Below are 25,397 nucleotides of genomic sequence, written 5' to 3' on the forward strand. Positions count from 1 at the left end.
TGGGCCTCCCAGACCTGTCCTGCTGTGCCAATGCTGAGGCCGACTTTGGGCTACTGGTCCAGGCCCTGCCCGGTCCTGTGACTACACGTCCCTAACTGCCACCACAGGCTTGGTGGGCCACAAACCTCCTCCTGAACACAGCCCGCCAGGCTTTGCCCACGGTCCCCTCCCAGCTTGCCCGCTTCAGCTCCCCTGAGTTCAAAGCCAGCCCACACCTTCCCATGCGCTGGACACCCTCCCCGGCGCTGGTGCAGGAGGCTGAGTAGGGCAGGCAAGGTCTCTGCCTGCAGCCACACCAACCCAGCGGCTACCCTCCCAGCGGGGCTGGGCAGAGCATCGGGAGGACTGCCCAGGTCCGGAAGGGCATATGCTGGATTCCAGGCGAGGAGCTGCTGTGCTAGGCCCCCAGGCGGGCTCAGGTGGGAGTGGCTATGGGCCATGGGCTGCGGGGGCAGCTAACAAAACAATGCCATTAAAAATGGGCAAAGGACAGGAATAGAGACATACAAATGGCTAAGATGTATATGAGAAAATGCTCAACATCATTGATCAGGGAAATACAAATCAAAACCGCAGCGAGATATTATCTCACCTCAGTTAGAATGGGTATTATTAATAAAACAAAAAATAACAGATGCTGGTGAGAATGCAGAGAAATGGAAACTCTGCTACACTGTCAGTAGGAGTGCAAATCAGTACAAGCATGATGAAAACCAGTATAGAGAATTCTAAAAACACCGCAAAATAGAGCTACTGTATGGTCCAGCAATCTCACTGGGGGCGGGGAGGGGTATTCATCCAAAGGAAAAAGTTCAGTGTAACAAAGGGTAACTTGCATGCTTGTGTTTATCACAGCATTATTCACAATAGCAAAGATACAGAGTCAATGCAAGTATTCATCAACTGATGAATGGATAAGTAAGATGTGCTAAATATACCCAGTAGAATACTATTTGGCATAACAAATAATGAAATCATGTAATTTTCAGAAATAAGGGTAGATCTGGAAGTCATTGAGTAAAATAAGCCAGGCACAGAAGGACAAATACCGCAGGTTCTCACTCACACGTAGGAGCTAAAAAAAGCTTGATCTCATGGACCCAGAGAATGCGATGGCAGTACCAGAGGCCGGGAAGACGGGGTGTGGAAGGGAGAATGAAGAGAAGTTGGCTATTGGGTACAGACCTGCAGTTAGAAGAAATAAGCTGTAATGTTTGACAGCAGACTATGGTGACTAAATAACAATATTATGTGTAAATATTCAAAGTAACCAGAATACGCATTTTATGCATGTAACAAGCATTTGTATTAAGGAAGGAGACCACTACTACTCCTGCTGCCCTCCTCCCCCCACCTTGCCTAGTTCAAAGACAGGAGAAAAGAGAGATACAAAAGTAAGATAAACAGCCAGACAACCTTGGCACCACCACCCAGTCCTAGGAGTTAAAGTAATAATAATAACATCAACCCCTGGCCTAAACTACTTGTGTTATCTGTAAATTCCAGACACTGTATGAAAAAAGCATTGTAAAACTTTTTGTTCTGTTAGATGATGCATGTAGCCCCCAGTCACATTTCCCACGCTTGCTCAATTTATCACGACCCTTTCACGTGGACCCCTTAGAGTTGTAAGCCCTAAAAAGGGCTAGGAATTTCTTTTTTGGGGAGCTCGGCTCTTAAGATGCGACTCTGCCGACGCTCCTGGCCGAATGAAAAAACCTCTTCCTTCTTTAATCTGGTGTCTGAGGAGTTTTGTCTGCGGCTCGTCCTGCTACAGTATGTACCCTACAAAGAGGTAAAATATTATGCGCCAATAAGATGGAGAGGTTATGCCCCAGCCTCGAGAGGGGCTCCTTGGATCCGCACAGCACATCCTGCCCACCTGCATCCTCTGCTCCACTGTGCTGGTCGTATCTGGGCCTTCATGCTCCGGTCCCCAAGGCAGGTGGTGCTGACTCAGGTGGCCACATTGTGGATCTGGGTGTTGGTGGCCCAGAGGGTGGGTGCTAGAGGCTTCCTGCCCTTCTTGTTCCACTGGGACCAGATGGAGCCAGGCAGTGACAGGGTACCACCCTCTTGACCAGATCCTGGAACACAGGAGTGTCACCTGGCCCCTCCTCATCCCAACTTAGTGCCCAAAGTACCCCTGGGCCCGGCATGGCTGGGCTGGAACTCGGGATGCAGCTCAAGCCTTGTGGCATCTCTGGGTTCTCTGTCCACTGAGGGTGCCCTGGGACCCAAAGCTGCTGGGAAGAGATTGGCTTTTCCCCAGCCTATCCTCATGCCTGGCACCCCAGACTGTCCTTACTGGTCCATCGCCCTGGTCACATTCCCCAGAGCAGCTCAGGGCTTTGTTTAGGGATTTACCGTAGTCAGGTGCCTAATAAGTGCTGAGACCTGCAAGGCCATGTGGGCAGATGGGAGGTGCTCTTCGGTGAGCACCCCCAGCAGCCAGCAGGGCAGTCCCCCACGCAGGCGTCTCATGCTCCGCTTGTGTTTGACTGTTACAGCACTTCATGTCAGGGACAGCACCTCCCGTCCCTCCTGTCAGGAAGGACACAGACAGCAGGTGCCTGGGGGCAAGGCATTTGCCAGGTAACACAGGCTGTTAGTGCCGGAGCCGGGATTTGAACCCGGATCATGGCACTCTGTATGGGGCAGTGGAAGATGTGGGGATGTCCATGCAGGAAGGAAGGGCAGCCTGGTCCCACTGAGCCCAGCTGGAGGAAACTGCTCAGCCCGCAGCTGGGGAGAGAGCCCAGGAGGCCAGGCTTCCCCTTGCTTCCTGGCTCGGGATCACAGAGGGACAAGGAAATTTAGTGTGTGTGTCTTTTTTCTTTTTGTTTCATTCAAAATTTAGTTTATTATCAAGCAAGAGGAGCTTACGCAGCAGGAGGGTTGAGGTGCCACTGCCCTGGTCCAGCTCAGACGCCAGCACCAGGGAGGCTCAGTGTCCTGTTCCCAGGATCTGCACGGGGCGGGGGGGACTTTCTGCATCTCCCCATCAGTGGGAGGTGCTCCTCCAAGCCTCCTCTTGCCAGCCTGGACACAGCAGCCTGCACCTTGACCCTATTGCATGCCAGTGGAGCAGAGCCCCCCAGGCCAGAAGCCCCACAGCTGTTGGCTCTGGCTTGGACACCGGGCAGGAGGCACCGGGGCAGGAGCTGGCGCGATCCTGTGATGCAAGTGCCCCCTCGCTGATGGCCTCGTGTTCTGTGTGCGGACCAAAGAGGAGCAAGTGTGGAAGGCACCTCAGGCAGGTGCTGGGCTCCGTGGGCGTCTTGTGCTCCGCGATTTTGAGGCCATTTGCAGTCAGCTCCCTCAGCCCGAGTTCCGAGCTGCAGCCGCTGCCACGCACAACGGCACGGCCAGGAGTGTCTTGGGGGCTTTCTTCATAGGAGGCTGTCAGCATCCTCAGGTTCCAGGCGCTCAGGCCCAGTCCTGCTTCGAGGCTTTTTTCCCCCCACCGGAGGCTTCTCAATGGCCTGAAAGCTCGGCTGACTCCCGCGAAGTTTGCTGGGAACACAAGGCTGTCAGCGACATTCGTGGCGCCAAGACTTAACCATGCGGTTTGCACGGATCCGCCACTGTCTGTGCCACGTGCACTGGCGCCTCCTGAGATGCACGTGCACTGGCGCCTCCTGAGATGCACGCGCACGCGCACGCCGCACGCGCACGCCGCTCGCGCGTAACGGCTTGGCTGGCCTGTAACGGCTTGGCTGGCCTGTAACGGTTTGGCTGGCCTGTAACGGCTTGCACGCGCACGCCACACGCGCTTAACAGCTTGGCTGGTTTGTAACGGCTTGCACACGCACGCCGCACGCGCGAAACTGGCTGTCCTGTAGCGGTTTGCACGCGCACGCCACACGCGCGTAACGGCTTGACTGGTTTGTAACGGCTTGCACACGCACGTAACTGGTAACTGGCTGGCCTGTAACGGCTTGCACGCGCACGGCACACGCGCGTAGCGGCTTGGCTTGGCTTTGCGTTCTTGGCTTGGCTTGGCGTCGATTGCTTGGCCTGCTGTTCCTCCTTGGACCTCCTTGGATTGACGTTTTCTCCTTTGGGTTGACGTTTCCTCCCTAGTTCCTTTGCTGGGCTTGACCTTTTCTCTGCTGGGTTTGGCATTCCCTTGGGTGGGCTGGTTGTTTTATTGCGGGGGGGTTGGCCCTTCCTGGGGTGGGCGTGGGGTCGCCCCGGGTGGGTGTGGGTTTTCCCTGGGTGGGGTGGGCTGGGCTCCCCTGCTGGCGTTGGCAGGTTTTGGCTGGGATTGATCTTTCTCTTCAAACAGATCGGAAACCCGGAGTTACTGCTAGTTGGTGAAACTGGTTGGTAGACGGGATCTGCTCGCTACCATCAGCCTCCCCTGGCTGTTAAAAGCAGATGGTGGCTGAGGTTGGTTCCATGCCGGCTGCGTCCTCTGTGAAGAAGCCATTTGGTTTCAGGAGCACGATGGCCAAGTGGTGCTGCCACTGCCTCCCCTGCCGCAGGGGGAGCGGCAAGAGCAACCTGGGCGCTTCTGGAGACCAGGACGACTCCGCTGTGAAGACATTGAGGAGCAAGATGGCCAAGTGGTGCTGCCACTGCTTCCCCTGCTGCAGGGGGAGCGGCAAGAGCAACCTGGGCGCTTCTGGAGACCAGGATGACTCCGCTGTGAAGACAGTCAGGAGCAGCAAGAGCAACGTGGGCGCTTGGGAAGAATACGACGACAGCGCCTTCATGGAGCCGAGGTACCACGTCCGTCGAGAAGATCTGGACAAGCTCCACAGAGCTGCCTGGTGGGGTAAAGTCCCCAGAAAGGATCTCATCGTCATGCTCAGGGACACTGACGTGAACAAGATGGACAAGCAAAAGAGGTAACCGGGCCTGGGCTGGGAGGAGGAGGGACGTGGGGGGGTGATGGGGACAAACCCTCCTGGCCGGGGAGGAGGGGGGCTGCTTTCTTGTCTCCGCAGGCCCCACACCACCCTGGGTGTGGAAACCTCAGCGAGGTCAGAGGTCAGGGCACAGGTCCCTTTGTGAGCAGCAACACAAAACAAAACTTGAGCTGATCTCCAATCCAATTATAATTTCCCTCACAGAACACTAATAGATTGTTTTAAAGTGATTTAACTCGAAAAATTAAGTTGATGCAGCAGATTATTTTTAATGTACACATTTTAAAGCAATGTTCTATATATTATAGAAAAGTGTATATTGAGAACTAAGAACGAAGCCCCATAACATATCAACTTCAAGGCTAAATATTCTTCAAATAAAATCCAGTATGGATTTTTTTATCTATGTACCCTATGTAAATATGTTCTTTACTGAGGAACCTTAGAAGGAAACTGAAATGGCAAGAAGGTTCGTGTGCTTGAAAAGGAAGATTGAATTTTCTGAAGATGTGAGCTTTTTCTATTTATCACTTTTACCTAAGCCAAATAAAAATAGCAAAGTTTTAGAGTTTTTACACATGCTGTCTTTTATTATTGTGATAAATTATTTTTTTGTAACAGAATGGAAAAAGACTTGCTTTTCCAGATATCAAAATGTGCATGTGCTATTTCCACAAATTGTTTACTAACAGCTGAAAAGATCAATGAGTAGAACAGAATAGGAAATCCAGAAATACCCAAATATATGTAAGAATTTAGCACTTGATAATGGTGATGTTTTGTATTATTAAAAAAAGGTGGATTGTTCATAATTCATTTTTGGAGAAAACTAGCTAGATTTTTATGTCACAAAAGTAAGAGTATAGATTAAACATTTTAAATATACAAAAGGAGAAACATACCAGCACAAGAAAACACAAATGCCTATTTATATATGCAGATATGTGTGTGTGTGTGTGTGTATATATATATATATATATTTTTTTTTTTTTTACGCAGACTCACTCTGTTGCCCAGGCTGGAGTGTAGTGGTGCAATCTTGGCTCACTGCAATCTCTGCCTGTTAGGTTCAAGCAATTCTCTGCCTCAGCCTACTAAGTAGCTGGGATTACAGGCGCCTGCCACCACGCCTGGCTAATTTTTTTTTTTATTTTTAGTAGAGATGGGGTTTCACCATCTTGGCCAGGCTGGTCTTGAATCCTGTCCTTGTGATCCACGCACCTTGGCCTCCCAAAGTGCTGAGATTACAGGCATGAGTAACCGTGCCCAGCCTATATATGCAGATATAATAAAATAAGCTCATTAAAATAAGCATTTTAAAATTGGGCATAGTACTTTTTAGCGTAGCTACCAGTGACCTGCGTATGTAGGAAAACAGTGTTCGTGGTAGGAGAAGGAATTTAAGTTAGAGGAATGAAATACTGTTTTCTACTTAAGTTAGAAGAGGAATGAAAGGCCGGGTGCAGTGTCTCACGCCTGTTATCCCAGCACTTTAGGAGGCTGAGGCAGGCGGATCACAAAGTCAGGAGTTTGAGACCAGCCTGGCCAGTGTGGTGAAACCCCATCTCTACTAAAATTACAGAAAATTAGCTGGGCATGGTGGCATGCACCTGTAATCCCAGCTACTCCGGAGGCTGAGGCAAGAGAATTGCTTGAATCAGGGAGGTGGAGGTTGCAGTGAGTCGAGATCACACCACTACACTCCAGCCTGGGTGATGGAGTGAGAGTCCATCTCAAAAAAAAAAAAAAAAAAAGGAATGAAATACTGTTTTCTATCCACAAAGTTTGTGAGGATGAAGAACAGTGGTACGTATATAGTTGTTCAAAGTTTAAGTTGCTGTAGCTTTTCAAACAGACACTTTAGTGATAAGAACTACATTTTAAAAATGTATATGCTTTTTACTTATCAATTCCATTATACTGAAATACCTTTATGAAATAGATACATCTGTTTTTCTTAGTATTGCTTAAAACAGCAGTGTATTTAGAAGAATTCATAGATTTTATGAACAAATTTCGGTGCATCCATAGGATGGAATAATAAGTAACTATTGAGGGCGTCAGTAGATACAGAGATATGTTGACATGCAAAGATGTACTTTGCTATATCAAGTGAGAAAAAAATCGGTTTGTTACACATATACACAAACAATCTGCTCTTGTGTTAGCTGAAAATATGTAGAAAATATAATCAAACTTATTTCTGGGGATTTGTAAGTGAAGTTTTTTCCTTTCTCTTATCTGTGATTTCTGCAATGAACATCTGAAGTTTAGTTAAGGTTCATTAGTAATGAAATAATCCTTGGAAAGAGAAGGAATATGCTGCTTGCATAGATACAACTAATTTCTCACATTCTATTATTTATTTTTATTTCTGTGGATGGCTGTCTTCTGTGAACTTTTATCCTCTTCAGAAGTAGAGAGATTCTGTTTACCTGTTCCTGTAGATTTTATTGGATATACGTTTTATTATATAATTATCTTTTCATTATATATAGGTTAACGTGTAAAAAGTATGACTCATTTTAGTTGAGTTATATACTTATAAAAATTAAAATAGCAAATATAAATGATTATTACTATTGCAAATGTATTCTCCTACTCTGCAGCAGTTTTCTTTAAAAATATTGAACTCCCAAGCTGCGTTTATCCATTCTTTCAGTCCATTTAGTCATCAGACATAAGCCAGACACCTATTATGTGGCAGGCGTATTCTACTCTCTCTCAGGATCCTTCCATCTTTGAAAACTTCATGTTTACCTGCTGGGCATGAGCAAGCGGAGAGATTTAAAGTTGGAGCATTAGGACTTAATCTCAATTGAAGCTTTTCCTCCCTCCTTTCAAACAAAAACATTTCTGAAGGTAGAAAATAGTAAAAGATAACCTTTAATTGCCTTTTTGAACATTTATAAGTCTTGGATAAAGACTGTTTTAGTTGTTTTAAGAACTAAAATGTGGTAGATAAACAGCAGGGAATACTATGCAGCCATAAAAGAAAGAACGAGAGCATGTCCTTTGCAGGGACAGGATTGTGTTGAAAGCCATTATCCTCAGCAAACTAACATAGGAAGAGAAAAGCAAATACTGCATGTTCTTACTTATAGGTGGGAGCTAAATGATAACACACAGATACCTAGAGGGAAGGAACATGCACTGGGGCCTATTGGAGGTGGAGGGTGGGAGGAGGGAAAGAAGTAGGAAATAGAATGAACAGGTACTGGCTTAACGCCTGGGTAATGAAATCATTTGTACAACCAACCCCCTTGGCGCACGTTTACCTGTGTAACAAACCGGCACATCTGCACCTGTACCCCGAATGTAAATGTTGAAAAAGGCTCCACAAATAGTTTCATAAATCCATTTTAAAAAGAGAAAATTTATAAGAGTCTTAAATCCTAATAGGAAAGATTGGAAATATCTGATGTACATACATTGTATAAATCTAAGTATTGAAAAAAATGAGCCCATGGTATTTATTTGAATTTCCAGGTTTTCTTTGGCTTAAAGATTTTTGAAAACCAAAGTAAGAATTAGTTTATTTTAGAAATTTGTTTTTGTTTTCACCTCAGCCCTCTTATTCCATTGTTTTTTTTAAGAACTAAAATTTATCTAAATGCTCGTCATCTGACTGGAACCGCCCCAGACCTGTTATAACATATTCTACTTAATGTAAGGCACCAGGGGTTGTATGATGCCCCGTTATTTTATGTCTCAATAAGAGAATTATTTAAATGCCACCAATTATAGTAAATCATTAATTGTAAGTGGTATTTCATTGGAGACAACATGGAGACAATGATCATCTTAGAATCACTGAAATACAACGTTACCTGTAGTCTTTAAAACATACCTGAACGTGTAGGTATAATTGTATCATCTCACTTAATTCAAATGCCTTTAGGGTATTAGTAAAAATTATAATATCTAACAATTATTGAGCTGTTTTTTGTGTTAGGAACTATTCTATATCTTTTGTGTAGAGTCTCATTTAAGCATTACAGTGGTTTCCTGTGAGAAAGCTACTATTTTCATTCCCATTTTATTTATTTATTTTTTTGAGACGGAGTCTCGCTCTGTCGCCCAGGCTGGAGTGCAGTGACCGGATCTCAGCTCACTGCAAGCTCCGCCTCCCAGGTTTGCGCCATTCTCCTGCCTCAGCCTCCCGAGTAGCTGGGACTACAGGCGCCCGCCACCTCGCCCTGCTAGTTTTTTTTGTATTTTTTAGTAGAGACGGGGTTTCACCGTGTTAGCCAGGATGGTCTCGATCTCCTGACCTCGTGATCCGCCCGTCTCAGCCTCCCAAAGTGCTGGGATTACAGGCTTGAGCCACCGCGCCCGGCCCATTCCCATTTTATTGATGAGGTAACTGAGACACCAAAAGGCTAAGCAACAGCTGGGAAGCGACAGAGCTTCAAGTAGGGTTCCAGCCCAAGCTGAAAGTCATCCAAGGGCTGTGCTGTTTCTATTCAAATAGGCTACTCTTTCATTAATAGAGCGAGTAATGAGAGGTAATAAACAGTGTGCTTTCTTCATGGGAAAATTAAATGTTTGTTTTGAAGGCAGAGTAATAGCAGGCTATTCAGTGTTTGCAATTACACGAATCATTGATGTGCCTGTAGCTAGTGCACTACAATTGCCTAAAAAGTCTTCTCACTCTCCTAGGACTGCTCTACATCTGGCCTCTGCCAATGGGAATTCAGAAGTAGTAAAACTCCTGCTGGACAGACAATGTCAACTTAATGTCCTTGACAACAAAAACAGGACAGCTCTGACAAAGGTATGCAGTAGCCAACTGTATCAGCGTGAGATGGGTTTGATTTCAATACATAGCATAAAAATGAGTTTTCTCCTCTAAATGTAACTAGCTGGTGAAAGCTGTGGAATGTTACTTTGAATTCCTAGCATTTATAATTTGTTTTTGGTCTAACACTGACAGGCCGTACAATGCCAAGAAGATGAATGTGCGTTAATGTTGCTAGAACATGGCACTGATCCAAATATTCCAGATGAGTATGGAAATACCGCTCTACACTATGCTATCTACAATGAAGATAAATTAATGGCCAAAGTGCTGCTTTTACATGGTGCTGCTATTGAATCAAAAAACAAGGTATAGATCCACCAGTTTTCTTTTCAAAATACTGAAATGTATTCATTTTAACAGTGACCTGTGTAAGGGCCAGTTTTCCATATTTGGAAGCTCACACATAACCTGAATGAAAATATTTTGAAATGACTTAATTATCTAAGATTTTATTTTAAATATTGTTACTTTCAAAGAAGCATTTGAGGGTACAGTTGTTTTTTTAATGCACTTGTGGTAAATACAGGCCGGGCGCGGTGGCTCAAGCCTGTAATCCCAGCACTTTGGGAGGCCGAGACGGGCGGATCATGAGGTCAGGAGATCGAGACCATCCTGGCTAACACGGTGAAACCCCGTCTCTACTAAAAAAATACAAAAAACTAGCCAGGCGCGGTGGTGGGCGCCTGTAGTCCCAGCTACTCCGGAGGCTGAGGCAGGAGAATGGCGTGAACCCGGGAGGCGGAGCTTGCAGTGAGCTGAGATCCGGTCACTGCACTCCAGCCTGGGCGGCAGAGCGAGACTCCGTCTCAAAAAAAAAAACAAAACAAAAACAAAACAAAACAAAACAAAAACACTGAATTGGTAAAAGGTAATACTTACTATTACTTACTATTTTTCTTTCTTTTTTTTTTTTTTTTTTTGAGACGGAGTCTTGCTCTGTCGCCCAGCCCAGGCTGGAGTGCAGTGGCGCTATCTCCGCTCACTGCAAGCTCCGCCTCCCGGGTTCACGCCATTCTCCTGCCTCAGCCTCCCGAGTAGCTGGGACTACAGGCGCCCACAACCGCCCCTGGCTAATTTTTTGTATTTTTAGTAGAGACGGGGTTTCACCGTGGTCTCGATCTCCTGACCTTGTGATCCGCCCGCCTCGGCCTCCCAAAGTGCTGGGATTACAGGCGTGAGCCACCGCGCCCGGCCGACTTACTATTTTTCAATTTTTCCCTCCTAGGTTTTTTTTTCCCCCCCTAATGAATGTAAAATTGCAAAATTTGCCCTGAAATAGGTTTTACATGAAAACTCCAAGAACACTTAAACATGTTTCAGTGAATAGAAATCCTGCTGCTTTGGCAAGTTCCTAAAAAACAGTAATAGATATGAGGTGATGCACCTCTCAGTGGCAAGGCTTAAGATATTTCTGATTGCTCATGAGGCGGAAGTGGAAAGGGAAAAAGAGCAATCAGAAATACCAACGCCAATTTGGAAATTAGGTAATAGAGGGAAAAGACCATGAAGAGGTTGTGTGCATGTGCGTATGTGTGTGTGTGTGTGTGTGTGTGTGTGTGTCTGTCTGTCTGTGTGGTGGTGTTCATTTATTTATTTCCTTTGTATGGTGAGACAAGGTTCAATTTTAGAGAATGACAGTTTTCATTTTGGGAGAGGGAGTTAACCAGATTGGCAGTAAATAGGTGGTCATGTAATGGGAAACCCTTGAGCAGAGGGAATAACAAGTAATTAACTGACTTAGTATCCTATTCTGGTAGAAATGGCCAGTTAGAGTCTCAACTCTGCTTTCAAATCTAGCATGTCTGGATGGGAAGGTGGGAGATAAGGAGCTTTCAGTAACAAGATCAAGTTGGATTTTGAGTTTACTAGACCTTGTTCTTCTCTTACCGGGGAAAATTATGTGGTGTTTTCAGCAAATGAGTCTGTCTCCTACTCTTTCCTCTTTTTGGCCAAATCTTCAAATGAGAAAGGGAATTGGTCACGTGGGTGAGAAATGAGACTGAAGTAACTGTCTGTTGTATTAGCTTCCAGCTAGAATTTTGCATCCCAGTAACCTGAGGAAAATTTTTAAATAATCAATAAGTCTAGGCTTTTTCCTGAAGATTTTGATAGAGTAAGTCCAGTAAAGCCTAGATATGTATGTTTAAAAATGTTTCCTTGAAGCCAGGCATGGTGGTGCATGGCTGTAGTCCCAGCTGCTAGGGAGGCTGAGGGGGAGGATTGCTTGAGCTCAGGAGTTCGAGTCTAGCCTGGTTAACATAATGAGACCCTGTCTCTAACATCAACAACAACAACAACAACAATTTTCTCAAAATCTGGATACACACCTGCTTAAGAACCACTGAATACATAAATGTAATATGTAAATTCTTATATCTCAGAAACTTAAGATATCTGTAGAAGAGTTGGAGTTGGATATGTGCTGATTTCTTTAAATCTTTCCTATCCAATTACATTAATCTGACTCTTTTTTTTTTTTTTTTTTGAGATGTGGTCTCGCTCTGTTTCCCAGTCTGGAGTGCAGTGGTGCAATCATAGCTCACTGCAGCCCTGACCTCCCCAAACTCACTCAGATGGTCCTCCAACCTCAGTTTTTGTATTTCTTTTTTTTTTTTTTTTAGTAGAGATGAGGTTTTTGCCATGTTTCTCAGGCTGGTCTTAAACTCCTGGGCTCAAGTGATTCACCTGCCTCAGCCTCCCAAAATGCTAGGATTACGGGTGTGAGCCACCATTCCTGGCCTAGTCTGACTTTTATCTCTGTGGTGAGACATTAAAATGAATATTATTGGCAGTATCTATCAGCTTACAGAGTAATACCCTTTCCTTCCTACTGTCAGTTATTCGCTGCCATTCAGAAGGTCTTTAGAAATGTGCAGTGAGTAGTCTTTGAGTTGGTAGAGGATGATCCTCTCGGGATTTTGTGTCTCTTTGTTATCATTCAAGTGCTTAGGTCAGTAAGCCGTTGTTAAGAGCAGAGTTTTCTCAATTAGAATTGTAGCAAATTGTAAACTGTTTTTTTGTCCATTGAAGCTGTATTATGGACTATCCAGTGTGTCTCATAAGTATGTAGAGCTTTGGCATAATCAGCATGGCAGTTTTAAACACTAGAAACCATGGAGTTATTAAGAATACAGATAGGAATTCTGTAATTTAGTTTCAATAGTCCTGTGAACTGATTATCTATTAACAATCTGGAAAAATTAAATACAGATAGATTTTAAATAAATAAATGTTGGGAAATTTTTTCAAATGGGCAGTATGAGTATTAATAGCAATTTTTATTACCTGTTGGAGCTTGAACTTTTGGTAAAACGTGAAACTAAAGAAATTTTTTACATGCAAATTATTGCTTTATACACAACAATTTTTCTTAGGGTAGAGGATATAGAGACAAAAGATACAGCCCCTGCCCTCAAGAAGCTCTTTGTTTAGGTGGGAAAAATGTTATCATCCAATAATAGCATGCCGAATGCTGGGTTAGAAGCAAAGAGTCTTGGAAGCAGTGAATGTTGAAAGTGAGTTTTTGAGATGATCAGCGTTGATGTGGTGAGGCAGAGAAGGGGTGTTTCCAAGGGAAAGAGCAGCACGTGGGAAAGCACAGAAGATTGAGGAGGAAGCAGCTACATGTTACTTACTTTGTATGCGTGTAAGTCCGTAGGATCTTATATAAAGTTTCCGCTTCAGTTGAGGAGTATGTACTTTTTTGAATTGCATTCGTTTTTGCTTTATATTGTTTTACAGCATGACCTCACACCGCTGTTACTTGGCGTACGTGAACAAAAACAGCAAGTGGTGAAATTTTTAATCAAGAAAAAAGCTAATTTAAATGCATTTGATAGATATGGAAGGTATAGTTATTTCTTTTAATCTGTGTGTTGTTAACTAGATTGATAGCAGTCACTCAAGTCATAAATGTTAAATTAATAAGATTAATGTGTACTTATTGGGACAGTGATCAGTATCAACACAAATCAGTCAGGTAGAAAAACAATTATTTGGACTGAGCAACATAAAGAACAGTTTTTGTAGGATTCATCTTCTCTTATTGTATTGACTGATGTTCTTTGTTGTATGAGGTTTTGGTTACATGATCTTATGTTAGCTAGAGGGATTTCGTATTAATTTTATGAAGTGTGAACTTTAACTTTCAGTTTACTTTATGACTCAGTATTGAACTTCTTAACCCTTTCTACCAGTTTTTAACCTCTGTGTCTTATATGCTTTTCCACTAAATATGCTGTATTAAACATAAGTAGAGGTTGAAAATTCTTTTGTCTTTTCAATGACTCTGCTTTAAGTTGCTTTCTTTGAAGAATATTAATGTTAGCTTATCCCTACATGACAATTAATTGCTATTCCCACATACTGTGGGTTCAACAGCCTTCTTCCTTTTTTATTTCCAGTGTATTTTGATGTTTTTATTTTTAATTGGTATGGAAAGAGGGAGTGAAGATAGTTTTAAGTGGATACACTTTTCCTTTCATGAAGGCAAGCTGTAGGTGGGTGATAAAGAGAAAAGAGCTAGGCTTTGGATTCACACAAGACTGAGTTTAATTCCTAGCTTTCTTACCTGCTAGGTGTGTGACCTTGGGAATGTTACTTACCACCAAATATATTGTCATATATGAAAAGTAGGAGAATATATCCTTCAAAGTTGACTGTGCATAATAAGTAAGAGAGATATATATGGCACTTAATTCAGTGCCTAGTACATGCTTATTGGCATCATTAACTGACACTCCTGTGACTACTATTCTTACTATTATTATTATTACTGCTTTCAGCATGCAGAGAGCTCTTGTTCATGTTACCCCCTAGCTGATTTTCTATTACAGCGTATCAGTCTAGGGAAGCTGTGATGAAATCTTCACTTAAATCTTTGTCCACTTCAGATAAGTGGTCCTAACATTGTTTCTTGCCCATCAAAGGACTTTAAATTAGTAGCTTCTACTATGCAATGCCCCAGTGAGATAAGAGGTTTCCTTTTTGTCCCTTCCTTTTAACCTTGGTGGTATTTTACAAAGATGAACACTTGAGCACCCAAGATGCTATGTCTTTTGGTACATGTAAATGTTTAATTCTGCACGGAGAGACAAGATGTTAAATTGGTAAAATATATCAAATTAGCTTTAAAAATAACTTTATTGCAGTTCCTAAGGGAGAAATTATCTCTGTCATTTTAGAACTGCTCTCATACTTGCTGTATGTTGTGGATCAGCAAGTCTAGTCAGCCTTCTACTTGAGCAAAATATTGATGTATCTTCTCAAGATCTGTCTGGACAGACGGCCAGAGAGTATGCTGTTTCTAGTCATCATAATGTGTAAGTGTTTACATTAAAAGGCAAGTTAATGCTAAATTGAGGTTTAAAATAATTGTAACAATTGCATCTTATGGATCAGGTGAGATGTCATAGTTCGGTTCAGGTAGTTTTAGAATGGCAGTGAGTTAGTCCCCTGCATCAGCCAGAAATCAGAAAAAAAGCAAGACAAGTTAGAAGTACCAGTGGGTGGAGGATTCTTTATCTCAGGACTTTTAAGACCTTTATCCTTAGAGATCCCAACATTGTTCATTTCATCCAAGTATAACACCTATGCATGGGATAAAAAATGGTGTCACCATCTTTGATTTTTCTGATTAGTTATTTGGGTCTTGAAATGTCCAGTTTAGCAGAAAGTCTTGTACTGTCTTCTGGGGACTGTCTCCTACATACTCCATGAATTTTTCAAGAACCGAAGGGGTTCACTAAATCCAAGGAAGACAGTCCCTTTTATCAAGTCAGAAGGAGGAGGAAAAAAAGGACATTCCAGTCATTCTGTTGTTTCCATTGTTTCTGTCGCTGCATTGTTGCCACTCAAACTGGTCCTGCTGCCTGGTAATGGTTGACCTTTGACACCAAGATGCCCTTACTGAGTCAGATCCCTCAAGCCTTCCTGGCAATTCATACGGTGACTTTGAAGTTACAGCGTATTTTAGTTCCCATACCTATGCTTATATGCTCAGCCATTGTTCCCAAAGCACCAGCACCCTGCTCTGGCCGCTGGGCATCCTGACTTTATCCACACACAAAGTGAGCAGGTTGACCCTTCCCCCCATATTCAGAACCTAATGTGGAACCCACATCTTAGCCAAGAATTAGCTGAGACCTTCACGGTCAGAGATCCTTTGAGGCAGTTGTTGGTCTTTTCTCTAGCAGATATCAGGTGGGCTTGTTCTGAAGGGTCAGAGGGGTTCAAATAACGTGGGAGAAAGAGATCAGTGTTTGTTTCTTCTTCTTTGCTACCAGATCTGTGCTGTGAGGCAACTTTATATCCTGTATAGAACCTTAGGCAGGAGAAAGTCCTATATGAACCTTCCCCGAGCAGGGGCTCCCGGTTGTGGTTGGCCCTTGAGTGATCTGTTTTACATGATAATGAAAATCGTCCAAGCTACTTCTATCTCTAGCTCAAGATTTTAAAATATTTTCAAATTCTACCTCACAGGAAGCCGTTGAAGAGAATTCTCAGAATCTCTTCAATGGTTAGTTGGACTTAACAGAGCCAAGCCTCATCCATGACTCATCACTAATCATGTGTAAAAGTAGGGCTTTGTGCTTGCTTCGGTGGCACATATCCTAAAATTAGAACAATACAGAGAAAATTAGCGTGGCTTCTGCATAAGGAGGCAGCACAAATTTTTGAAGCATTCCATGTTCTGTGCAGTCACTGGAAGGTCATTTGACTATTTGCTGACTAGCTGTAAGGAAACACTGTGAAGCAACACAAAAGATGGGTGCCACCAAAATACTGAAATTGTGATTTGTGCTGCAAAAATAGTCATGTAAGATGGTCTATGAGATGACTTAGAGCTGAATAACATGTTTGGTGCAAAATTATATTGTTAGCATGTATGTCGAAAACTAGAAAATGTCAACTTGCAACTTCTTCATGGAAACTAAAAAAAATAAAAGAGTTTTGGTCTCCCCTGCCAGCTGGCATTGAACATCAATATAAAGCATTATCCTAACAAACATCTGGCTCAGAGTTGGAGTCTGTAGAGAAGGATCATTGGTCCAAGCCAGGTCTTAACATCCATTGGTTTTTCTGCCCTTGGTGTGATTGGTCAACTCCATAATAGTGGACAATCACATTAGCTACTTTAATGAGATATTTATTAATAAATTTAGTTACGAACTATGACATAGTTGAGATGCCCTGAATTATAAGCCATAAGGAGTAGGACAACTGAAAAGCAAAATTAGGACTTAATAACATTTTCTGAAAACTACATTTGCATATTAGAACCTACGAACAAAATACACATTGGATTTTATTTGGGATTCCAAGATAATTTTAGTCATAAAGTTTAGGAACAGATTATTCCATTGCTTTACTATTTCTCTGAGCATTTAAAAAATATCTTGTTAAATCTTTATAACAACCTAGTAAAATATGAAATAAGGCAGCAAAGTCCTCACTTTGTTGAAGAAGGCATTGAGCCTAAGAGAAGCAAATTGTCCAAGAACAAATAGCTGTTCATTATGGAGCTAGGACTTATGCAGAGCTGGGACACTTTCTATTATGTCATGATAATGTAAGCTAATTTACTGGGTCACCATGCCCTTGATTTCTGAGCATTTCACCTTACATCGTTTTCTTCTTTAATTAGAAGCTTAAAGAGAAGTTTGTAGAATGTACTCATAAGTGAATGGGATAATACTGTTAATTTCTGATATTATGATATTAGAAATACTCTAAGAATTTTACATTTGGTAAGTATTTTTTATATCAGTATTAAAATAGTAATTTGGTTTATTGCATTTTATACATAGAATTTGCCAGTTATTTTCTGACTACAAAGAAAAACGGATACTAAAAATCTCTTCTGAAAATAGCAATCCAGGTAAGACTTGTGATAGTGAATTACTTTAGGTCAGTTGTCCCCAACCTTTTTGGCACCAGGGACTGGTTTTGTGGAAGACAATCTTTCCATGGGCTGAGGGAAGGTGGGAGTGATTTCAGGATTATTCAATCATGTGACTTTATTGTGCTACTTTATATTATTATTACATTGTAATATATAATGAAATAATTATACAACTTAGCATCATGTAGAATCCGTGGAAGCTCTGAGCTTATTTTTCTGCAACTAGACGGTCTCATCTGGGGGCAAAGTGAGACAGTGACAGATCATCAGGCATTAGATTTTCATACGAAGCACACAGCATAGATCCCTCAGACGGGCAGTTCACAACAGGGTTCATGCTCCAATGAGTATCTAATTCTCTGACTGGTCTGACTGGTGGCAGAGTTCAGGCGGTAATATGAGCCTTGGGATGTGGCTATAAACACAGGCGAAGCTTCCCTGGCTTGCCTGCTGCTCACCTCCTCCTGTGTGGTGTGGCTCATAATAGTCCATGGACGGGTCCCAGTCTGTGGCCTGGGAGTTGTGGACCCTTGCTCTGGGTGGTCCTACCATAGATAAAAAAGTGAAAGTAAGGAATTTTTGATCACAAGAATGCTGAAGCACAAGTCGTGTTACATACGCTTGTCCCAACAAGGTTTTACTGTTACTGACTTCATTCCTCCTCATTTGAAGTTGGAAAGAGATACATTTACTTTGTTGGAACAAGATGTGTTCTACCTGCTGGTTAATTGTCATGATAACAGTAATTTTGTTAGAACAAGATGCTCCGCTATCATTTGCCAAAAGATTGCCATAATACATATACAAATTGCCCCACTCTAGGCTCAGCAGATTATAATAAAAGTAGAAAAATGTTTCACAATAACAAAAATGCTAGTATGCTACTGGGTTGTGGACACCTGATACATTGTATAATCCAAACTGTAGGAGGACACCTTTAGCTATCTATTTATCACAGAGCTTCTGTAAGTTAGGTTTCATAAGTTGCGGGAGACAAAGATGGAACAGATATAGTTTTGATCTTTAAGGTGCTCATGATAGAGCTGTCTCCATTTCTGTGCTTTTTCAACAGAATTTTCAAAGAACACATTTCTATCTATGTTTTCACTTGTCCACTTAACAAATAACTATCAAATATCTTTTAGATACTAACCATTTTTGTAATGCTACAGAACACAAACAAAAATACAGACAGGAGCTTGTTATTATCATTGTCATTTTTATTATTTTACTACTTTGTTCGGTGCTTACTGTGTGCTAGATGCCCACTGGAAGCTTATAATTATGATTTATTATATATTGATTATGTGCCAGACATATGTGATGAGGAATAAAAGTTTTGGGGAAAAAGCAGGTGTGATTTAAGGTAAACATACAGAGTGAGAAGAATTTTTCTAGGTAAAGAAGCAGAAGAAGAATAATGTTTGGCAGAAGGAACATGCAACGAGTTGGTGTGTTTGCCAGAAGGAACGTCTAACGAGATTGCCTGTTTGGCAGGAAGAGCAGCAAGTGCAAAAGACAAGATGCTTGAGTGAACTTTGCAGGGTTTCTGAGCAGTTCACTTTTGCTAGTACCAAAAGTGTGAGATACCAGAGGTTGGGAATGAGGTGAATATTTAGCTAAGGCAAATTTATGGTAGACTTTTTAATACTGTAGAAATGAGTAGGGCTTATCCTGTGGGCCATGGGAAATTTACCAGATAGAATGCTTTGGACTGCAAATACTGATGAGCAGTGGCTAAAACAGTAGGAACCAGAGTTGTTTTGGTTGTTCGGTGATATCTTAGGTATCCCACTTGTTCCTCTTTCAGCTGTGCTGTTGGCAGTGTTTTATTCATGTCTCCTTTCAGGGTTGGCTAATCACAGCAGCTCCAAACATCTTGTTCTCACGGCACAACATCACAAGAGCTGCTTTTCTTCACATGTGTCTTTTAAACAGGGAGAAAACTTAGAAGCATGCAAGGGGCTTCCTGTAACATTTCATTGGCTGGGTCACCCCACATGTTCATTCCCAAACCAGGCACTGGGAAGGCAAATATGTGATTAGCTTAGAATAAACATTTCTGTTTCTGAGGCTGAGGAGGGGGATTGGGATAATAAATATCCCAATAGACTTGTGTTTCTTCTGCAAGAAAGAATAAGGCATGGCTATTGCGAGGGAGCCCACAGTGTTTGCTGCAGAGGCTCATTGGAGACATTTGAGCAGGGGAATCGCAAGATTAAATTTGAGTACTAAGGCCTTCTGGTCATGGTGTAAAATGGGTTAGCAAGCTTTTTCTGTAAAGGACCAGGTGGGTAATATTTGAGGTTATGTGGTCTCTGTCATATCTACTTACCCTGCTGTTGTTTGCTGTTGTAGTGTGAAAGCCATGATGATTCTATGTAAACAAACAGGCATGACTGAGCTCCTATAAAACTTTATTTACAAAGCCATAGGCAGATTAGATTTGGCCTGTGGCCTATAGTTTGCTGGAATTGATGGAAGGGAACCAGGTAAAGAAACCAGGAGACAAAGGAAGCTTTTGCAGTAGTGAACTATAGTTTCCTTGTCACACATCCTTGGACTAGTATCAATGTATTACAAGGTTTTCACCCATCCATTGTGAAATAAATAAAGTTCAGAATCTCAGTTACTCATTTTAATATGTTGGCCTTTTTTTTGGTGTTATGCTTTTTTCATTTGTTTTGCTTAATTTTTTTCATGTAAAAAACGCATTAATAGTTGGCATTTTCTTTTAAATAAAAACCATTTTATAAATGTTTATGTTCCCAATGGTAGTGGGAATATAAAGCAGAGGCAGCAAAGAGGTATAATAGTCAATATGATTTAGTGATAATTGAATGAGAAAGGTTTGGGGCACAGAGAGAAATGTCAGATAATTTCCAGCTTTCCAGGTTGTACACTAGTATTTAACCTGGATGTGAGGCTTTCATAATCTGCCTTCTGCCCCACTCTCCATCTTTAGCCCTTTTCCCTATGTGCCCTTTCTCTGGCATTGATGACCTGCTGGTAATGCCCTGCTCACTCATCCTTCTATTGCAGGCAAATCCTTTCCCTCTTTTAGGCCTCGCTCCTGCCCTTGCTGCTGCATGGCATGCTGTCACCCTTTCCTGCCTCTACCCTTTTAATCTGGCTAGCCTCAATATTTCAGTCTCTGCTTAGGCATGTGTTCTAGAAAAGCCATCCCTGACATGCCTTATTTTCATTCTTTTTAAACCCTAATGCCTAGCATGTATGTAGCAGGACTCAGTAAGAAATTTCTGAGTAAAATGTGAGGAAGACGATGTGCAGGATTGTCCTCTGCAGTCTTGGAGCAGAGGGGACAGACACGTGGAGGAATAATGCACAGTTCAGGTGGTAAAGATGCAGTAGAAAAATCATTGAAGTACTAAGGCAGCCTCAGGGAGGGAGGTACCTGTTTATTTGGGGAAAGACATGCAGAATCAAGGAAGACTTCACACAGCATTGTTTTAAGAGATGAAAAGAAGGCTGAGTGTGGTGGCTCATGCCTGTAATCCCAGCATTTTGGGGGGCTGGAGCGGGTAGATCACAAGGTCAGAAGATCAGGACCATCCTGGCCAATGGTGAAACCCCATCTCTACTACAAATACGAAAATTAGCTGGATATGGTGGTGCGTGCCTGTAATCCCGGCTTGACAGGAGAATCACTTGTACCAGGGAGTCGGAGGTTGCAGTGAGCTGAGAATGCACCACTGCACTCCAGCCTGGTGACAGAGTAAGACCCCAGCTTAAAAAAAAAAAAAGAAAGAAAGAAAGGAAAAAAATAAATTTGTCAGAATCCTGGAGGGAAACATTTTAGATGTTAGGAAGACATTGTACACTAATAAAGGTGTCAGTCAGTAGTAATTTTGGAAATCATTTATAAGGTACTATTGTTGCAAAAAACAGGAGGCAGGAGAGACCCTGTGGGTGAAACAGGAGGATTTCATTTAGGTGCACATCAGCTCAGCAGATTTGCATCCAAAAGCTGAGCCCTGAACAAAGGGAGGGCTTGGCTTATATAGGCAAGCTTCCAGAAGCAGAATAAAGGCAATTAATCATATAGTGACAGTTTTGCAACCTCAGCATAGCCTGTGACCTTGCAGCTGCTTTGAAGGAAAACAGGAACTTGCAAAATATATGCATTTATAAAAATAGCTATGAGTAAATGCTGAGGGGAAGGGGAGACGGGAAAGGAATTTGTTTTCTTAACCTTGCTCTGGGATGTGTGGAGCCCATACCTGTGCGCTCTGGCTTCCCAGACAGGGTCACCACGACCTTTCCTGGGTCCTGCCTGTTGCTATCCTTAGAGTCAGAGTAGCTAAGTGCAGGAAAACTAAATTTTCTTTTCATTACATTTACTGCTTCACTGTTAGGAAGTGGAGAACAACATACCGTGTCACCTTATACGTTTCTACTGTATTTTAAAGTTGTGTTTCTGATGGTTTTGTTCATTTCTGTTGGGTGGATGAATTTGTGAGTGAATCACATCAGGTGTCTCCCCAGGTGGTTTGTTGAAGTTTTGGATAATTATTTCCTAAGTAACTATTTCATGAAAGACTAAACCCTGAATTTATGAAATAAAATAAAATGTTATCTTAAATCTATTTTTATAAAGACAATAGTTTTTAACTGTTCCAAGTGGTTCATTTTAACTGAATACATGAGGTTGTATGTAATTACCTCAAATTAGTACTACTACAGAGTAATCAGTACTGGTAAAGTAAAAGTAGCGCTAAAGTAGTACTAATAAAGTAGTACTAATAGCCCTACGCTAGTAGTAGTAATAAAGTGGCATTGCTATTGATTCTATCCATCTGTCTACCTACCTGTCTGGATGGGAGGGCACAGGATTTGACTGATAAGATTGGGCTTAGCAGTGAAAAGAGCTCATATATGCTTTAAGCAGGTATACACTCAAACTTGGTATCGTGACTGTTCTGAATTCCAGAACCATGGCTAAAGGGTGGAAGTTTTGTTTGACTGTGTCTCACATTTTCCTTTTGGTCTATTGTCTAACACATGTTGCTAGAATTCATTTTACTCTGACTACCTTTTATGTACAGAGAACGCTGTTATTGACGAGATCACACCCAAGCGGATCAGAGATTGGCCCAATACTTACACCTACACCAAGGCCTTGGGAGAAATGGTGGTGCAGCAGGAGAGCAGGAGCCTAACCATCGCCATCATAAGGCCTTCCATTGTGGGAGCAACGTGGCATAAGCCTTTCCCAGTAAGCCCACTTACCTGGATTCTGTGTTTTGCTTTCAAACTAAGGTTTTTCTAGCCCAATTATTTTCTGATGTCTTTCTTCTTCTCCTCAGGATTTATAGCTAAATGCAGCCAATCAAATATGAACCCATTATACTAGGGCAAAATCCCACTTTGGGATCATGAGGCTCTTCTGGCAGTTACCCTGACTATCTTAGAGTTGGATGGAGATCTTAAATTAGCTTCTAACTACTCTAGTCTCAAAATTCCCATGGGTGATGTTTTTATATCTTGGCTTTCCCACTATAGCTTAAACAGACCAGAATGTTCTTGATGGCCAACTTGATAGTATTGCAACTAACTGCCAGGGTAAACAAGAGTTACAAAGCTCACAGAAGGATCTCAGTTTGGGAATAGTAATTTTTTTTAACCTCAGTATACTGCTGTGTCCTTCTGAAAGTACTTTGAATTATACAAAGTCTTCTTCAAAGCAGGTCTGTGAAGCTTTGGGGGCAGATAAATTCCAGCTCCACCACTTACTGGCAATGCGACATTTTTGAGTTGTTCTTTCCATAAAACAGGACAGATACTACTTTGGAGAGTTGGTTTAATGAGACAATGTATGAGGAGAGGAGTGCTCAGACTCTAGTAAAAGGCGGGTCCCTACTGAAAAGGCTCAATTAATATTAGTCCCTTCATCTTCTCCTCCCATATCTCTTGTCTCCCATTATACACATTTCGACTTTTATACTGTAAGGTAAAGAGACATAATAAGGTAAGCTGAATGGCTTGGGGCTTAGGAAACAAACTCAAAAAGACATTTCCCTCTAACTACTCTTAAGCATAATCTTTCCTGTAACATCTTTAAGCAAGTCAACACACATTATTACCAATCATGTTTTCAATGTTCTCCTAAGGAGGCTAAAATCAGGACTGAGGTGGAGAAGTATGGCTGGTGAATTGCTTAGCAGATCATGATATAAGGACAAGGTCCACCGTAGCCCTTAAGATGTCACAAAACGCTGCAAAACCATTCATGGCTCCTGCTATGAACAACAATCCTGGCCAAATTTTAATTATTGGACAAAGTGCAGAAAATAGCCAATGCTTTGCCATTGATCTTTGGGATCTTAATAATACTGAATTAGATAGTTCTATTAGCTGGGGTCTCAGTGCCCTTGTTTGAAATTTATTGAGATTAGACTGCAGATGTTCCAAGATAACAACAATTTTCTAAAATGTGTAACCAATGGAAATCTTCTTTCTTTTAGGGTTGGGTTGATAATCTAAATGGACCTAGCCGACTCATTATTGCGGTATGTATAGGGATGAAGAAATAACTCTGAAATGTAGTGGAAGAATAGTAACAGAATTCTTAGTGCTGGCTTAGCTTCATTGATCCAAAAACGTAAATGCTACTTTACTATCAATTGAAGCATATTATTTCAACTATTCTGGTTATAATATGAAGGCAGGATGAAATTATTTTTATTCTTTTAGAATTTTTTATCAGGAAAACAGATAAAGCGCCATCAATTACTATTTAAGAGTCCTATTTTGAAAAGTCTTTGAGAATTAAGGATTTTTCTTTTTTCTTAAAAAAAAAAAAAACTTTTTTAAACTTAAAAATAAAACCAGCAAAAGTCTTATAAAAATGAAGCAAGTAGCCCAAAAAATGCCCACCTGCCGCTCTATATACAGTAATGCAATATTTGTCACAGTTTTGTACAATATTATAAAAAATGTCGCAGACAGTACCAATTAAGGCCCTTATTTCTCATAGGACATCAAGCCTTATGACCTGGTGGGGTGGGAGGGAAGATGCCACTTAATTATTGCACCATTTTGAGAAACAGAACTCGTCAAAGCGAATAGTGGTCTTTTCCCACCTGGCCTTCAGTCACAGGTGGGGGCTGGGGCGGTGGCGTCGTCTTCAGACCCTCTGTAGCCACATTGTGCCCTGCCCGCTTCTCTGGGTGCAATAAATACCGGTCACAGTTTGGGAGGGGGCCTTGCGCAGGTGGGCGGGGGGTCTGGGCTGCATGTGCCGCTTCCTGTACAGGCAAGGTGGGCGGAGCGCGAGAAGGCGCGGTGGCACCAGTGGCCCTGAAATGGCCAGTGGCCCCTGTGCTTGGGGTGGTGGAGCCATAGCTTGTCTGAGTGAGCAGCTTCCCGCTACATCCATCCCAGTGGCAGTGGTCTGGCTTGTCACTTGTGTGCTGCGCGGATGTGCCTTCGGGTGAGATTTCTTGCTGTGGGGCTTGCCCTAGCCGCACAGGCATACATGGTGGTGCCTTTTCCAGGCCAGGAGCGGCCGCCACGCTTGGGCTTGGCCTCCAGCAGCTCCAGCGGGGACGCCGGCGCCACCACGAGGAGACCGCGAGCGACTGGGGGTGCCAGGCCTATGCCCAGGGCTGTGGCAGCGGCGCTGAAGCTACCGAAGACGGGCGGGGGTGGGGGTTGGGGAGCTGTGGGCGGGGGGGGGGCGCCTCCTGAAGGCCGGGTTGGGTGTCCTAAGCCAGCGCCACGTTAGGGCAGTGGGCAGGAGGGGCGCAGGCCAGTAGGGGCTGAGGGGCGGGTGTCGGGGGCGGCGGGGGGG

The 25,397-nt window shown here is 42.7% G+C and overlaps 1 protein-coding gene and 1 non-coding gene across 2 annotated transcripts; both read left to right on the forward strand.

Annotated features, from left to right (window-relative positions):
- The first annotated feature begins 3,708 nt into the window (after positions 1-3,708).
- LOC139357046 (putative POTE ankyrin domain family member M) lies at positions 3,709-25,242 on the forward strand. The gene is made up of 9 exons (XM_071072505.1): positions 3,709-4,856; positions 9,540-9,654; positions 9,814-9,987; positions 13,423-13,529; positions 14,865-15,002; positions 17,490-17,560; positions 22,651-22,820; positions 24,070-24,114; positions 25,102-25,242. Exons 1-9 carry the CDS (start codon positions 4,384-4,386, stop codon positions 25,228-25,230), a joined length of 1,422 nt encoding a protein of 473 aa, XP_070928606.1. The 5' UTR covers positions 3,709-4,383; the 3' UTR covers positions 25,231-25,242.
- On the forward strand, positions 16,269-16,375 carry LOC112424155 (U6 spliceosomal RNA). The gene has a single exon (XR_003014825.2). It is a non-coding gene; the product is annotated as a U6 spliceosomal RNA (small nuclear RNA).
- Positions 25,243-25,397: the final 155 nt, after the last annotated feature.

The sequence above is a fragment of the Macaca nemestrina genome, chromosome 11 (assembly GCF_043159975.1).
Source record: "Macaca nemestrina isolate mMacNem1 chromosome 11, mMacNem.hap1, whole genome shotgun sequence".
NCBI lineage: Eukaryota > Metazoa > Chordata > Mammalia > Primates > Cercopithecidae > Macaca > Macaca nemestrina.

What these genes read in the sequence shown, in the direction of transcription:
- LOC139357046 (XM_071072505.1), top strand. Translation starts at nt 4,384, where the DNA reads ATGGTGGCTGAGGTTGGTTCCATGCCGGCTGCGTCCTCTGTGAAGAAG. An exon ending in ACAGGACAGCTCTGACAAAG is followed by an intron (nt 9,655 to 9,813) that starts GTATGCAGTAGC and finishes TAACACTGACAG; the next exon opens with GCCGTACAATGCCAAGAAGA. An exon ending in GTTTCTAGTCATCATAATGT is followed by an intron (nt 15,003 to 17,489) that starts GTAAGTGTTTAC and finishes TTTTATACATAG; the next exon opens with AATTTGCCAGTTATTTTCTG.